The sequence below is a fragment of the Aegilops tauschii genome, chromosome 3, assembly GCF_002575655.3.
Source record: "Aegilops tauschii subsp. strangulata cultivar AL8/78 chromosome 3, Aet v6.0, whole genome shotgun sequence".
NCBI classification, from domain to species: Eukaryota; Viridiplantae; Streptophyta; class Magnoliopsida; order Poales; family Poaceae; genus Aegilops; species Aegilops tauschii.
In genome coordinates this window covers 611288453-611303015 of record NC_053037.3, presented here as the reverse complement: position 1 = coordinate 611303015, position 14563 = coordinate 611288453, and the positions used below count along the sequence as shown (strand labels likewise).

The window sequence follows — 14563 nt, the reverse complement described above, 5'->3', positions numbered from 1 at the left end:
AGTCCTCAAATAGCTACCCGTTTACATAACTACTCGCTTGATCTTCACTTATATCTTTTTGGAGTAGCTTGTCATTTACTCTTGTGCTTCACTTATATCCTATGTGTAAATTGTTGAATGAATTGAATATCATGAAGTTGAAATTATATGTTCATATCATGCCTAGTAGTAGCTTCACATTGGTTTTAGAAAGTGAAATCTTTTGAAGCTTGACAATCACAATATTGGTCATACAATCAATCACTGAATGATTAATATAAGGAAGAGAACTTTCACATGCAAATACACTATCTTGGAAATCTTTTGTGATTGTGAGCCCCCATCAAAATATTATATGCCAAAATTGTTGACGTTGAAGAAGGAAGACAACGTAATGATTTATGTTTGTTCATATTCACATAGAAGTTATATTGTCATAAATTCTTCAACATGTGGTGCTTGCCCCCTATCCTTTGCTAGCCAAAAATTCCACACCAAGTAGAGATACTACTTGTGCATCTAAAAACCCTTTAACCCAAATCTTGTTTTGAGAGTCCACCATACCTACCTATGGATTGAGCAAGATCCTTCAAGTAAGTTGTCATCGGTGCAATAAGGCAATAAAAATTGCTTCTAAAAGTGTTAGATCACTTAGTGTAAGAGAAAGTTGAGAGTTGTACGAATTTGTGATGGCGAAGAATAAAGCAACAGACTGCATAATAAAGGTTGCTATCACAAGGGGCAATATAACGTGACGTTCTTTTGCACTAAGGTGTTGCGCATGCAAACAAATAAGTGCATGATAACCTCTGCTTCCCTCTGCGAAGGGCCTATCTTTTACTTTTCAGTATTTACTTTTATGCAAAGAGTCAAAGTTTTTCTCTCTATTCCTTTTTATTTTTCTCTTTTGGCAAGCATCATATGGTGAGGAAAGATCTAGGCACATATATCCAGTTGGATATGGGTAGCATGAGTTATTATTGTTGACATCATCCTTGCACTACTGAGGAAAAGGTTATAGGCAGTAGCTTACTAGCAGCGCGCTATATTTACCCGCGCTACTGCTACATACTAGTAGCACACTATATTGACCCGCGCTATTAGTATATATTACTGGTAGCGCATGGCCAAAAAAAACACGTTACTACTAAGTATCCCTGACCGCACCCCGCGGACAGAACGTACTAATAGCGCGGGTTGTACTATCCACGCTACTACTAAAAAATTCGTTATAGCGCCCGAGGTACAACCCACGCTACTATTCTCGAAGGACAAAACCCCGCTGATGGACCTCACCTAGTAGTAGCGCCGCTCACCGGCATGCGCTACAACTAAGCGCACCCATCCCTCTATCACCGCTCAGAAAAAATCCCCATTCTCTCTCTCTCGCGTGAGCCCCCCTCTCTCCGCTGCGACTCCTCGCCGCCACAGCCACATACGCCGGCCACCTCGCCCCGCTCCGGCGACTCGTGGCACCGCCGGACACGCTCCCGAGCTTGCCTCCCTCCGCTACGTCCTCCCCTCCGACTGGATTCGACGCTCGTGCCCACTAGCAGCCCTCCCCCGCGGCTAGGGTTTCGGGCGCGGCGGCGCCTCTCACTCCGGCGAGTTCAACCCATCCTCCTTCCTCTTCCTATCTCTCTCCCTCCCCGTGTCTAATCTCTGGTGGGGTCTTCTCTTGTAGATGTGCCGAGAAGAGGGAGATCAACCAAGTCCTAGATCCAGCACACCTCCATGCCATGGACCCTTGACGAACGAAGGTCGAGGAAGGCCACTGCGTCTGTGCTCGGCCACGAGAAGATGACATGGAGCTCGTCTTCCCGCTCATCTGCTTGTCAAGGTCGCATCTATCTTCTCTGCTCCCCACTCTGAAAACTGAACCCCTTTCTTCTCTGTACATTTGATAGGTTGCAATTTTGTCATTCAACTGGATAGATGGATGTATTCGTTTTGTCTTGCACTATATTCTTGCTCAATTGTTGTTAGTGCTCATGTTATACTAGTAGCAGTGGCACAAGTACAAGAAGGGTTTTCAATTTCTCACTTGTGCAAAGAATAAGTTCAGTCAATCTAATATGTGATTAGGCAACCAGGTTTACTTTACTCAAGTTCAGTTTTTGTCGTGCTGCTGCACCAAGATTTCCCCTTGACAAATTTCTGTTGTATCCTTGATTGATGCTGCACCAAGATTTCCCCTTGACAAATTTCTGTTGTATCCTTGATTGAAGCTGCACCGAGTTTTCTCACATCTGCCCGAAGGTGTCCACCAACTTACATAGGTGAAAACTGAACCCTTTCTTTTGTACATGTATCTCCTGTTGGAAATAATCTTTCCTTAGTCCAATCTACATCCAGATGTATTAATAGTGGAGTCTATACGTGAGTGCTAGCTAGTTAGTTTCCTTTTGTAGTGATAGTTTTACGTGTACAGGCAATATGCTTAGGATAGTTGCAATCACCCCTAGGCCACACGAGGGGCGACCGTGCCCTCGTCCGCTCCCTCCGCTGCCGCCAAAGGTCCAGCCGGGCAAAGCCCGGGCGGCGACGACGGCAGCGGGGCCTTCTCCCTCGCGCAGCGATGGCGTTCTCTCCTGGTGGTGGCGGCGCATGGCTCGGCGGCGATTCGGCAGCGTGGAGCGGCGGGATCCCTTCCCCCACAATGCTTTAGTTTGCTTATTACATGGTTGCCTGTTTCAGGGGCAGATTTTGTGTGCATTGGTAGACTGTATGACATTGCGTCTTGTTTTTATCACTTCAGTCCAGTTTGTCTTCAACAAATACCACTCTTAGTGTTCAGTATGAGTACTCTTAGACCAATTAGAACTTATCATCATGGTTAGCGCTTGGCATTTAGCAGCATGTTCACCCGAATTACTTATCATCATGGCCGGTTAGAGAAGATGCACTCTCTGTTTAGTTTTTAGCCAGCCCAATTTGCAAGTTTGTATAATCACTATGCTCTTCCAATAGTAGAAAATGGTGTGGATGTCATCTCCTACAGCAAGGGCAATGTTGAGTGTTGTTGGTTTTATCAGATATGCCTTGTGGTACAAAGGCAATGCTGAGTGTTGTTGGTTTTATCAGTTGACTATAAACAGGGGTAATGCTGAGTGTTATTGCTTTTATAACTAGTACATGCCTCACTTTTAACAGATGTTGTTGTCTCGTGAGGCAGACAATAGACAGCCAGTCAATAGTGCAATTGTTGATGGCATGGACCATCTAATTAATCAAATACACCCATCTGAGTGAGAGCTCCCTCTGTCCTGAATTTGTTACACACAATACCGCAGGAAGTTCAGATCACCATAGATAGTGACAAGCGCTATGCCTTTTTGTTGGATGGCTGTGTACATTGCAAGCATCAGTTCTTAAGATTAATAGTCTTTCTGTTTCCATAGAAAAGTTCTTCAGATTAATATTATTTCTCTTTTCATAGACAAATCCTCATATTTCTGGAACCGGTTCACATTTATTCTGTAAATCTGCAATTTCAGTATGTACAGCAATAGCGAAAGAGCAAAGATTTCCTGTATAAGCACATCCATTCAAGTATTTTCTGTACATCCACTTTCATTCAGCTGCAGCAAAACATCAAGTACTTATCTGTACATCCAATTCCTCATTCAGTTACAGCAAAACACCTACGTTTCTACTCTGTACAGCGGAACTGCAGCTTCGATGGACAACCAAGTCGCCGGATCGCCGTCGCAGGGAGGCAGCACCGTGGCCGCCGGGCCTCCCTCGCGTGGACCAGCACCAGGTCGCCTGGGGGCAGCGCTAGGTCGCTGGGCCGCGGAGGTCGCCGTGGCGCTGGGGCATCACGGCGGGCGTCGTCGGGTCGCCGATGCGTGGTGCTACCGCTGCCGCCACCAGCGCGTGTAGGCAGTGCTGGTTCCTGGTCGTGTAGGGCTCCAGCACGGCCTCCGAATCACCGTCGCTAGAGGAGCGGCGCCGCAGTCAGTCGCCGTCAAATCGCGCCGCCGCCTCCAAGTCGCCCTCGCGCGATTCGTTTTCTCCTTTTTTTTCTAGTCCTTTACTAAGCTCGGACGTAAAGGCAAGGGGGTTATCTGCAAAACTATGGTTAAGTGGCTAGATATATTCCCACCTTGGATCTGTACCGTGCGTTCTCCATCCGGTGGGCTACGGTGATAGTTTTCAGTTTTTACTGAATAGACGTTTGCACTTGATACTTCGCCATGGATAGATAGAAAAATGGATAGATAGTTTTTGTATAGTCACTATGGACTTTGTCATCTTCGAAAATGTGAAAGATACAAGGTATTGAAGTGACTACTTAGAAAAATGGACAGATAGAAAATTACCGAAAGAATTATGCCTCTAACTCCTTATGTGGTTCGTACCTGCTGTTTCTTTTTAGGTCTTCCAACACAACAGAATTGCTTCTAATCTTTTGCGTTATCTTTTGTCATGGAAGTAGCTATGTGCTGCTTCAGTGTGTAGTTCAGTTATGCATTACGGCTTAAATAAGAATCTCAGAAAAAAATTGTAGCACGTTGGCACCGAGATGTACTGCATTGTTTTTCCGTGTCATTCTTCTGAAGAATCTGAAGTTTCTGAACCTCTGTTGGTAATGCTGCAGGGTTCTGGTGGCGATGCCGACGGTCGTCGAGAGGTTCGTGGACTGGACAGTGTCGTGGCTGCTGATGTACGGAGAGGTGAAGCTGCTGCTCGTCATCTACCTCTGGCACCCTAGCACACGGGTAAGCAGTCGACCAGACACCCCGAGCCCGGGAGATGATCAACATTTCAGATAGATTTGATTCGGCATGTGGCCAATTCTGAATCTAAATCTTAATGGTGTTCGGATTTCAGGGTGCGGGGCACGTATACGATGGCTTCCTCCATCTGTTGGTGGCGTGGCATGAGGCCGGCATCGACCGGGGCCTGCTTGAGCTGAGGGCTAGGGCGAGGTACATGACAGTGTCACAACTCAAGGCGGCGGCTGCCATCGGTCAAGTGTGGCTCGTCGAGGCTGCCCGCTGTGTTTTGTCGCAGCTGCAGGCCGCGAGATCAGGCCGGGAAGGCGCCACGCATTGACGAGTGAGCCAATTTTTGGATCGGACCATAACAACGTGTGTCAGTCTCTGACGTCTAGAAGTAGTGGTAAAGTTTTGAATTTGCATGGCAAGAACCACTTACGTAGGTAGCTGACACGCACAACACTGTGTTTACACTCTTTCTTATGTAAAAGATACGAATTATACACGAGATGCCTCTAAAGTGAGGAATTGTGATAGTAGATATGGCAATTGTGTGATAGAATGAAATTTATTGATTTTATTTTTTTAAATTTCTAATAAGTTAGTAGTAGCGTGGGAAAAAACTGCTCGCTACTAGTATTTAGAACACTAGTAGCGTTGGTATTATAGACACGCTACTACTATTTCGTTAGTAGTAGCGCGGGTATGAAATAGCAGTAGCGTGGGTGGCACATGCTACTACTAACAGAGTTAGTAGTAGCGCGATACTAGTAGCGCGGGTACCCACGCTGCTAGTAGCCTTTTCCCTAGTGTTGAGGTGAATACGTTGGGAGGCAAAACAATAAGCCCCTATCTTTCTATGTGTCTGGTTGAAACGTTTTGCTCATGTGTATGCAGTGAGTTTAGCAATCATAGAAGACTATATGATGGTTGAGTATGTGGAGCTCTTACTTAAACTCCGTTGAATAAGTTGAATTGCAATTGCTTGGTGACTGAGAACATAGGTTGTTGAGTTTCAAGAGAATTCATTGTTTGAATCTTAACACGTGAATTGGTTGCTATTTTAACATGATGAGTTTTTATGAGAAAAGGTTGCTGTTATGATGCTAGAAAAGTGATTGAAATTACTATTGATCAAACTTATGCACTTTCCTAGCATTCACACTTCATAAACTATTTGTTTTATCATTTACCTACTCGAGGACGAGTAGGAATTAAGCTTGGGATGCTGATACGTCTCCAACGTATATATAATTTATGAAGTATTCATGCCATGTTTACAATAATTTTATATAGATTTGGTATGATTTGCATGGAACTAACCCGGACTAACGTTGTTTTCAGTAGAACTACCGTGGTGTTGTTTTTTTGTGCAGAAATGAAAGTTCTCCAAATGAGCTGAAACTTTTTGATGATATTTTTTGGAACAAAAGTGACCCCCGAAGCTTCATGGGAGGGCCAGATGGGCCACGAAGAGGGCACAACCCACCGGGATGCGCCTGGTCCCTTGCCCGTGCCCCAGTGTATCGTGCTCACCTCGAGGCCCATCTCGACGTGAGACCAACACTAAAAATTCCTATAAATACAGAAACCATCAGAAATAACTCTAGATCGGAAGTTCCGCCGCCACAAGCCTCTGTAGCCACCAAAAACCAATCGGGAGCCCGTTCTGGCACCCTACCATAGGGGGAGATCATCACCGGTGGCCATCTTCATCATCCCGGCGGCCACCATGATGAGGAGGGAGTAGTCCACCCTCGGGGCTGAGGGTTTGTACCAGTAGCTATGTGTTTCATCTCTCTCTCTCTCTCTCTCTCTCTCTCTCTCTCTCTCTCTCTCTCTCTCTCTCTCTCTCGTGATCTTGAGATGTCACGATCTTGATATATCATGGGCTTTGTTAACATAGATGGATCATATGATGTTTCTACCCTCTCTACTCTTTTGTGATTAATTGAATCTTTACCCTTTGAAGTTTTGTCACGTCGGATTGAATGTTTAGATTTGAGAACACATGATATATGTCTTGCATATGAATACCTGTGGTGACAATGGGGGATTATTTTGATTCACTTGATATATGTTATGGCACTCAACTTGCGAATTCCCGAGGTGACTTTGGGGTAATCTATGCATAGGGGTTGATGCACGTTTTTATTATCTTTACTCCCATAGAAACTTTGGGGTCTCCTTGAAGTTCTTTGTGTAGATTGAGTATTACGAATCTAATTTTTTTTGATACATATCGTATAATTAACTCACAGGTACTCGCGGTGACATTGGGGTATCTAGGTAACATTAGAGTTGGTTGATATCTATCATATGGTGTTATTTTAGTAGGAACTTTTGATTAGATCGATCAGAAAGAATAGTTGTTGTTATTTTAGTACGAACTCTATGATAGATTGATCGGAAAGAATAGCTTTAAGGTGGTTTCATATCCTACAAAAAATTTCTATCTTTTGTTCTCCGCTAATAGGAATTCGGGAGTGATTCTTTATTGCACTTTGAGGGATAATCATATGATCCAACTATGTTAGCATTGTTGAGAGATTGCAGTAGTGAAATTATGCACCCTCGGCCTTATTTTCCATTATTGCAATACCGGTTGTGCTCCGTTTTACTATTTACTACCTTGCTGTTTTTTATTATTCGCACTACAAAAAATCATATCTACTATCCATACTACACTTTTATCACCATCTCTTCGTCGAATTAGTGCACCTATAAAATTTGCTATTGTATTGGTTGTGTTGGGGACACAAGAGATTTCTTGTATTTGATTGCAGGGTTGCTTGAGAGAGACTATCTTCATCCTACGCCTCCCACGGATTGATACACCTTTGGTCATCCACTTGAGGGAAAATTTCTACTGTCCTACAAAACTCTGCGCTTGGAGGCCCAACACAAGTCTACAAGAATAAAGTTGCATAGTAGACATCAATAGTCATACTGCTTACCACCAACGTCTTATTTTGATTCGGCAGTATTGTGGGATGAAGGGGCCGGACCAACCTTACATGTCCACGTACATGAGGCCTGTTTCACCGACATACATGCAATTAGTTTTGCATAAAGGTGGTTGGCGGGTGTTTGTTTCTCCTACTTTAGTTGAATCGAATTTGACTATGTACGGTCCTTGAAGAAGGTTAAAACAGCAAACTCGATGAAACACCGTTGTGGTTTTATGCGTAGGTAAGAACATTTGTTGCTAGAAGCCCGTAGTAACCACGTAAAACTTGCAACAACAAAGTAGAGGACGTCTAACTTGTTTTTGCAGGGTATGTTGTGATGTGATATTGTCAAGACATGATGAGAAATACATTATTGTATGAGATGATCATGCTTTGTAAGATATCTGGCAACCGGCAGGAGCCGTATGGTTGTCTCTTTATTGTATGAAATGCATACGCCATGTAATTGCTTTACTTTATCGCTATGAGTTAGCAATAGTTGTAGAAGCAATAGTTGGCGAGACGACCGCGACGCTACGATGGAGATCAAGGTGTCGAACCGGTGACGATGGAGATCATGACGTTGCTTTGGAGATGAAGATCAAAAGCACAAGATGATGGCCATATCATGTCACATATTTTGATTGCATGTAATGTTTATCTTTTATGCATCTTATTTTGCTTAGTACGGCGGTAGCATTATAAGATGATCCCTTCATTGAATTTCAAAGTATAAGTGTTCTCCCTGAGTATGCACCATTGCAATAGTTCGTCGTGTTGAGACACCACGTGATGATCGGGTGTGATAGACTTTACGTTCACATACAATGGGTGCAAGCCAGTTTTGCACATGCCGAATACTTGGATTAATAAACTTGACGAGCCTGGCATGTACAGACATGGCCTGGGAATACTGGAGACCAAAACGTCGAACGTGAATCATATAGTCATCATATCGAGATCAACATAGAGATTTTCACCATTGATGACTACCCCATCTCACGTGATGATCAGACATGGTTTAGTTGGTTTGGATCATGTATCACTTAGATAACTTGAGGGATGTTGATTTAAGTGGGAGTTCATTAGTAATTTGATTAATTAAACTTAAATTTATCATGAACTTAGTCCTGATAGTATTTGCAAATTATGTTCCTAGAGTAAACTAAGTTGAAAGATGATAGTAGCAATGATGCACACTGGGTCCATGATCTAAAGATTATCCTCGTTGCTGCACAGAAGAATTATGTGCTTAAAGCACCGCTAAGTGACAGACCTATTGCAGGAGCAGATGTAGAAGTTATGAATATTCGGCAATCTCGATATGATGACTACTTAATAGTTTAGTGCGCCATGCTTTATGGCTTAGAATCGGGACTTCAAAAACGTTTTGAATGCCACGAAGCATATGCTATGTTCCAAGAGCTGAAATTGGTATTTCAGACTCATGCCCGTGTCGAGAGGTATGAGACCTCTGACAAGTACTTTTCCTACAAGATGGAGGAGAATAGCTCAGCCAGTGAGCATGTGCTCAGAATGTCTGCCTACTACGATCACTTGAATCAAATGGGAGTTATTCTTCCAGATGAGATAGTGATTGACAGAGTTCTCTAGTCACTATCACCAAGCTACTAAAACTTCGTGATGAACTATAATATGCAAGGGATGACGAAAACGATTCCCGAGCTCTTTGCGATGCTGAAATCGGTGAATGTAGAAATAAAGAAAGAGCATCAAATGTTGATGGTTAACAAGACCACTAGTTTCAAGAAAAGGCCAAGGGAAAGAAATGGAACTTCAAGAAGAATGGGAAGCAAGTTGCCACTCCCGGGAAGAAACCAAAAGCTGGAGCCAAGCTGAAACTGAGTGCTTCTACTGCAAAGGGAATGGTCACTAGAAACAGAACTACCCCAAATACTTGGCGGATAAGAAGGATGTCAAAGTGAACAAAGGTATACTTGATATACATGTTTTTGATGTGTACTTTACTAGTGTTCATAGTAACCCCTGGGTATTTGATACCGCTTCAGTTGCTAAAGATTAGTAACTCAAAACAGGAGTTGCAGAATAAATAGAGACTAGTTAAAGGCGAGGTGACGATGTGTGTTGGAAGTAATTTCAAGGTTGATACGATCACCATCGCACACTCCCTCTACCTTAGGGATTAATGTTGAACCTAAATAAATATTATTTGGTGTTTGCGTTGAGCATGAATGTTTATTGCAATACGGTTATTCATTTAAGTTAGAGAATAATTATTGTTTTGTTTATATGAATAAAGCCCTCTATGGTCATACACCCAATGTGAATGATTTATTGAATCTCAATCATAGTGATGCACATATTCATGAATAAAGCCCTCTATGGTCATACACCCAATGTGAATAAAGCCCTCTATGGTCACACTCCCTCTATGGGCATGAAGAAACTCCATGTAGATGGGCTTTTGGAATCACTTGATTATGAATCATTTGATATTTGCGAACCATGCCTCATGGGCAAGATGACTAAAACTTCGTTCTCCGGAACAATGGAGCGAGCCAATGACTTATTGGAAATAATACATACCGATGTATGCGGTCCGATGAGTGTTGAGGCACGCGGTGGGTATCGTTATTTTCTGACTTTCGCAGATGATTTGAGCTGATATGGGTATATCTACTTAATGAAACACAAGTATGAAACATTTGAAAAGTTCAAAGAATTTCAGAGTGAAGTGGAGAATCATTGTAACAAGAAAATATAGTTTCTATGATCTGATCGCGGAGGCAAATATTTGAGTTACGAGTTTGGCCTTCATTTAAAACAATGGGGAATAGTTTCTGTGACACCCTGGTTTTGCCCTCCTTCTTTTTCTGGAATTCTTTGCCATTTGATTTGAATTTGAGGTTTTGAATCAACTCAGTTGGACTTAGACACTTGGGCATGTCCTTGATTTTCACCCAAGTGACCCACCTCTCTCCCACACACATCATTTCCTCTCTAGTTTTTTCTCAAAATGGCCATAGGAATATTTTTCATAAATGAAAAATATTCATTTCTCTCTCTGATTATCACATCAGCAACATATTCTCCAAAGCAACCCTCAGTTTTCTTGGCCATAAAATTCTTAGAAATTTCCTGAATATTCTTTGGACATTGCCACACCTCCCTATGCAAAAATATTTCATAGTTCTTTGGAGTATTTTTTCTACAGAAAATCTTTTCTGTTGTGGCCAGAAAATGCACTTTACGAAGGAAGTGTATTTTTCCTTGATCCAATGAAGCTGAAAATTTTAGGTCTTCATTACCCTCCTAAGAAAACCTTAACCTCCAAAGATCAGCTCCAAAACCCTGGTAAATCTCTCTCAGTTAACTTCACAAGTTTCTGTCCAGAAACTTGTCAGGTTGATACACTCACGCACAGCTCACCTGTGGCCAAATCAAACAATTGGAGCAACCCAAACCATCAAGGACTACACTCCAGACATGAATTCAATGCACGAAATGGATCTATGCCAGAGTTCACGCAGTGACCACGCGTATGCACCATGCCAACCTGCTAGTCGACACGCTCTGGACGCCGCCGATGCTCCTGTTTCGCGCGTGCTCGCTGTTGGGAATCGTTGCAGAAACTAAAATTTTCTACGCATCACCAAGATCAATCTATGGAGTAACTAGCAACGAGAGAGAGGGGAGTGCATCTTCATACCCTTGAAGATCGCGATGCGGAAGCATTGCATGAACGCGGTCGGTGGAGTCGTACACGAAGCGATTCAGATCGCGGCCGAATCCGATCTAAGCACCAAACAACGGTGCCTCCGTGTTCAACACACGTGCAGCCCGGTGACGTCTCCCGTGCCTTGATCCAGCAAGGAGAGAGGGAGAGGTTGGGGAAGACTCCGTCCAGCAGCAGCACAATGGCGTGGTGCTGATGGAGGAGCGTGGCACTCCAGCAGGGCTTCGCCAAGCACTGCGAGAGATGAGGAGGGAGAGGGGTAGGCTGCGCCAAGAGAGAGGGAGACTCATGTCTCTGGCAGCCCCAAAACCCCCACTATATATAGGGGAAGGGGAGGGGCTGTGCCCCCATCTAGGGTTCCCCCCCTAGGGGTGGCGGCCAGCCCTAGATGCATCTGGGGGGGGCGGCAAGAGGGGAAGAGAGGGGGGGGGGGGCGCACCCTAGGTGGGCCTTAGGCCCATCTGAGCCTAGGGTTTTCCCCCTTCCCCCCTTCCCTGCGCCTTGGCCTCTTGTGGGAGGCGCACCAGCCCACCTAGGGGCTGGTCCCTTCCCACACTTGGCCCACGCAGGCCTCCGGGGTTGGTGGCCCCTCCCGGTGGACCCCCGAACCCTTCAGGTGGTCCCGGTACGTTACCGATAACGCCCAGAACACTTCCGGTGTCCAAAACGGGACTTCCCATATATAAATCTTTACCCCCGGACCATTCCGGAACTCCTCGTGACGTCCGGGATCTCATCCGGGACTCCAAACAACATTAGGTAACCACATACATCTATTCCCTATAACCCTAGCGTCATCGAACCTTAAGTGTGTACACCCTATGTGTTCGGGAATCATGCAGACATGACCGCGACATCTCTTCGGCCAATAACCAACAGCGGGATCTGGATACCCATGTTGGCTCCCACATGTTCCACGATGATCTCATCGGATGAACCACGATGTCGGGGATTCAATCAATCCCGTATCCAATTCCCTTTGTCAATCAGTACATTACTTGCCCAAGATTCGATCATCGGTATCCCAATACCTCGTTCAATCTCGTTACCGGCAAGTCACTTTACTCATTACGCAATGCATGATACCATGACCAACTACTTAGTCACATTGAGCTCATTATGATGATGCATTACCGAGTGGGCCCAGAGATACCTCTCCGTCATACGGAGTGACAAATCCCAGTCTCGATTCGTGCCAACCCAACAGACACTTTCGGAGATACCCGTAGTGCACCTTTATAGCCACCCAATTACGATGTGACGTTTGGTATACCCAAAGCATTCCTACGGTATCCGGGAGTTACACAATCTCATGGTCTAAGGAAGTGATACTTGACATTAGAAAAGCTCTAGCAGACGAACTACACGATCTTGTGCTATGCTTAGGATTGGGGCTTGTCCATCACATCATTCTCTTAATGAGGTGATCCCGTTATCAATGACATCCAATGTCCATGGTCAGGAAACCGTAACCATCTATTGATCAACGAGCTAGTCAACTAGAGGCTCACTAGGGACATGTTATGGTCTATGTATTCACACATGTATTACGATTTCTGGACAACACAATTATAGCATGAACAATAGACAATTATCATGAACAAGGAAATACAATAATAACCATTTTATTATTGCCTCTAGGGCATATTTCCAACAGTCTCCCACTTGCACTAGAGTCAATAATCTTGTTCACATCACTATGTGATTGTAATGAATCCAACACCCACGGTGTTTGATCATATCTCGCTTGTGAGAGAGGTTATTAGTCAACGGGTCTGAACCTTTCAGATCCGTGTGTGCTTTACAAATCTCTATGTCATCTTGCAAATGCAACTACCACGCGCTATTTGAAGCTATTCCAAATAACTGCTCTACTATATGAATCCGGTTTACTACTCAGAGTCATCCAGATTAGTGTCAAAGTTTGCATCAACGTAACCCTTTACGACGAACTCTTTTACCACCTCCATAATTGAGAAAATTCCTCAGTCCACTAGTTACTAAGGATAAATTTGACTGCTGTCCTGTGATCCATTCCTGGATCACTCTTGTACCCCTTGACTGACTCATGGCAAGGCACACTTCAGGTGCGGTACACATCATAGCATACTGTAGAGCCTACGTCTAAAGCATAGGGGACGACCTTCGTCCTTTCTCTCTCTTCTGCCGTGGTCAGGTCTTGAGTCTTACTCAATACTCACACCTTATAACACAGCCAAGAACTCCTTCTTTGCCGATCTATTTTGAGCTCCCTCAAAATCTTGTCACGCTATGTGTTCATTTGAAAGTACTATTAAGCATTTTTGATCTATCCTTATAGATCTTGATGCTCAATGTTCAAGTAGCTTAATCCAGGTTTTCCATTGAAAAATACTTTTCAAATAACCCTATATGCTTTCCAGAAATTCTACATCATTTCTGATCAACAATATGTTAACAACATATACTCATCAGAAATTCTATAGTGCTCCCACCCACTTCTCTGGAAATACAAGTTTCTCATAAACTTTGTATAAACACAAAATCTTTGATCATCTCATCAATGCATATATTCCAACTCCGAGATGCTTACTCCAGTCCTTAGAAGGATTGCTGGAGCTTTGCATACTTGTTAGCATCTTTCAGGATTGACAAAACCTTCTGGTTGTACATACAACCTTTCCTCAAGAAAATCGCCGAGGAAACAATGTTTTGACATCCTATCTGCAAGATTTCATAAATAATGCAGTAACTGCTAATATAATTTCAACAGACTCTTAGCATCGCTACGAGTGAGAAAGTCTCATCGTAGTCAACTCCTTGAACTTGTCGGAAAACATCTTAACGACAAGTCGAGCTTTCTTAATGGTGATACTTACCATCATTGTCTGTCTTCCCTTTTAAAATCCATCTGTACCCAACAGCCTTACGACCATCAAGTAGTTCTTCCAAAGTCTATACTTTGTTTTCATACATGGATCCTCTTGGATTTTATGACCTCGAGCCATTCGTTGGAATCCGGGCCCACCATCGCTTCTCCATAGCTTGTAGGTTCATTGTTGTCTAGCAACATGACTTCCAAGACAGGATTACCGTACCACTATGAAGTAGTACGCATCCTTGTCGACCTACGAGGTTTGGTAGTGACTTGATTTGAAGTTTGATGATCACTATCATCAGCTTCCACTTCAATTGGTGTAGGCGCCACAGGA

At 43.7% G+C, this 14563-nt stretch overlaps 1 protein-coding gene across 3 annotated transcripts; it reads left to right on the top strand.

Annotated features, from left to right (window-relative positions):
- The first annotated feature begins 1289 nt into the window (after window positions 1–1289).
- On the top strand, window positions 1290–5270 carry LOC120962089 (HVA22-like protein i). 3 transcript variants are annotated; one of them, XM_073511311.1, is made up of 5 exons: window positions 1290–1583; window positions 1664–1819; window positions 2208–2258; window positions 4583–4703; window positions 4816–5270. In XM_073511311.1, exons 2-5 carry the CDS (start codon window positions 1785–1787, stop codon window positions 5038–5040), a joined length of 432 nt encoding a protein of 143 aa, XP_073367412.1. In that variant the 5' UTR covers window positions 1290–1583; window positions 1664–1784; the 3' UTR covers window positions 5041–5270. The 3 variants fall into 3 exon arrangements, with proteins under 3 accessions (XP_073367412.1, XP_040241920.1, XP_040241921.1); XM_040385986.3 differs by having other exon boundaries at window positions 1290–1819; XM_040385987.3 differs by lacking the exon at window positions 2208–2258 and having other exon boundaries at window positions 1292–1819.
- The last annotated feature ends 9293 nt before the right edge of the window (window positions 5271–14563 follow it).

Bases quoted from the DNA above. Each gene is read 5' to 3' on its own strand.
- LOC120962089 (XM_073511311.1), top strand. From the start codon at position 1,785: ATGGAGCTCGTCTTCCCGCTCATCTGCTTGTCAAG. The intron at 1,820-2,207 runs GTCGCATCTATC...CCTTGATTGAAG, and splicing joins CCGCTCATCTGCTTGTCAAG to CTGCACCGAGTTTTCTCACA. The intron at 2,259-4,582 runs GTGAAAACTGAA...GTAATGCTGCAG, and splicing joins GTGTCCACCAACTTACATAG to GGTTCTGGTGGCGATGCCGA.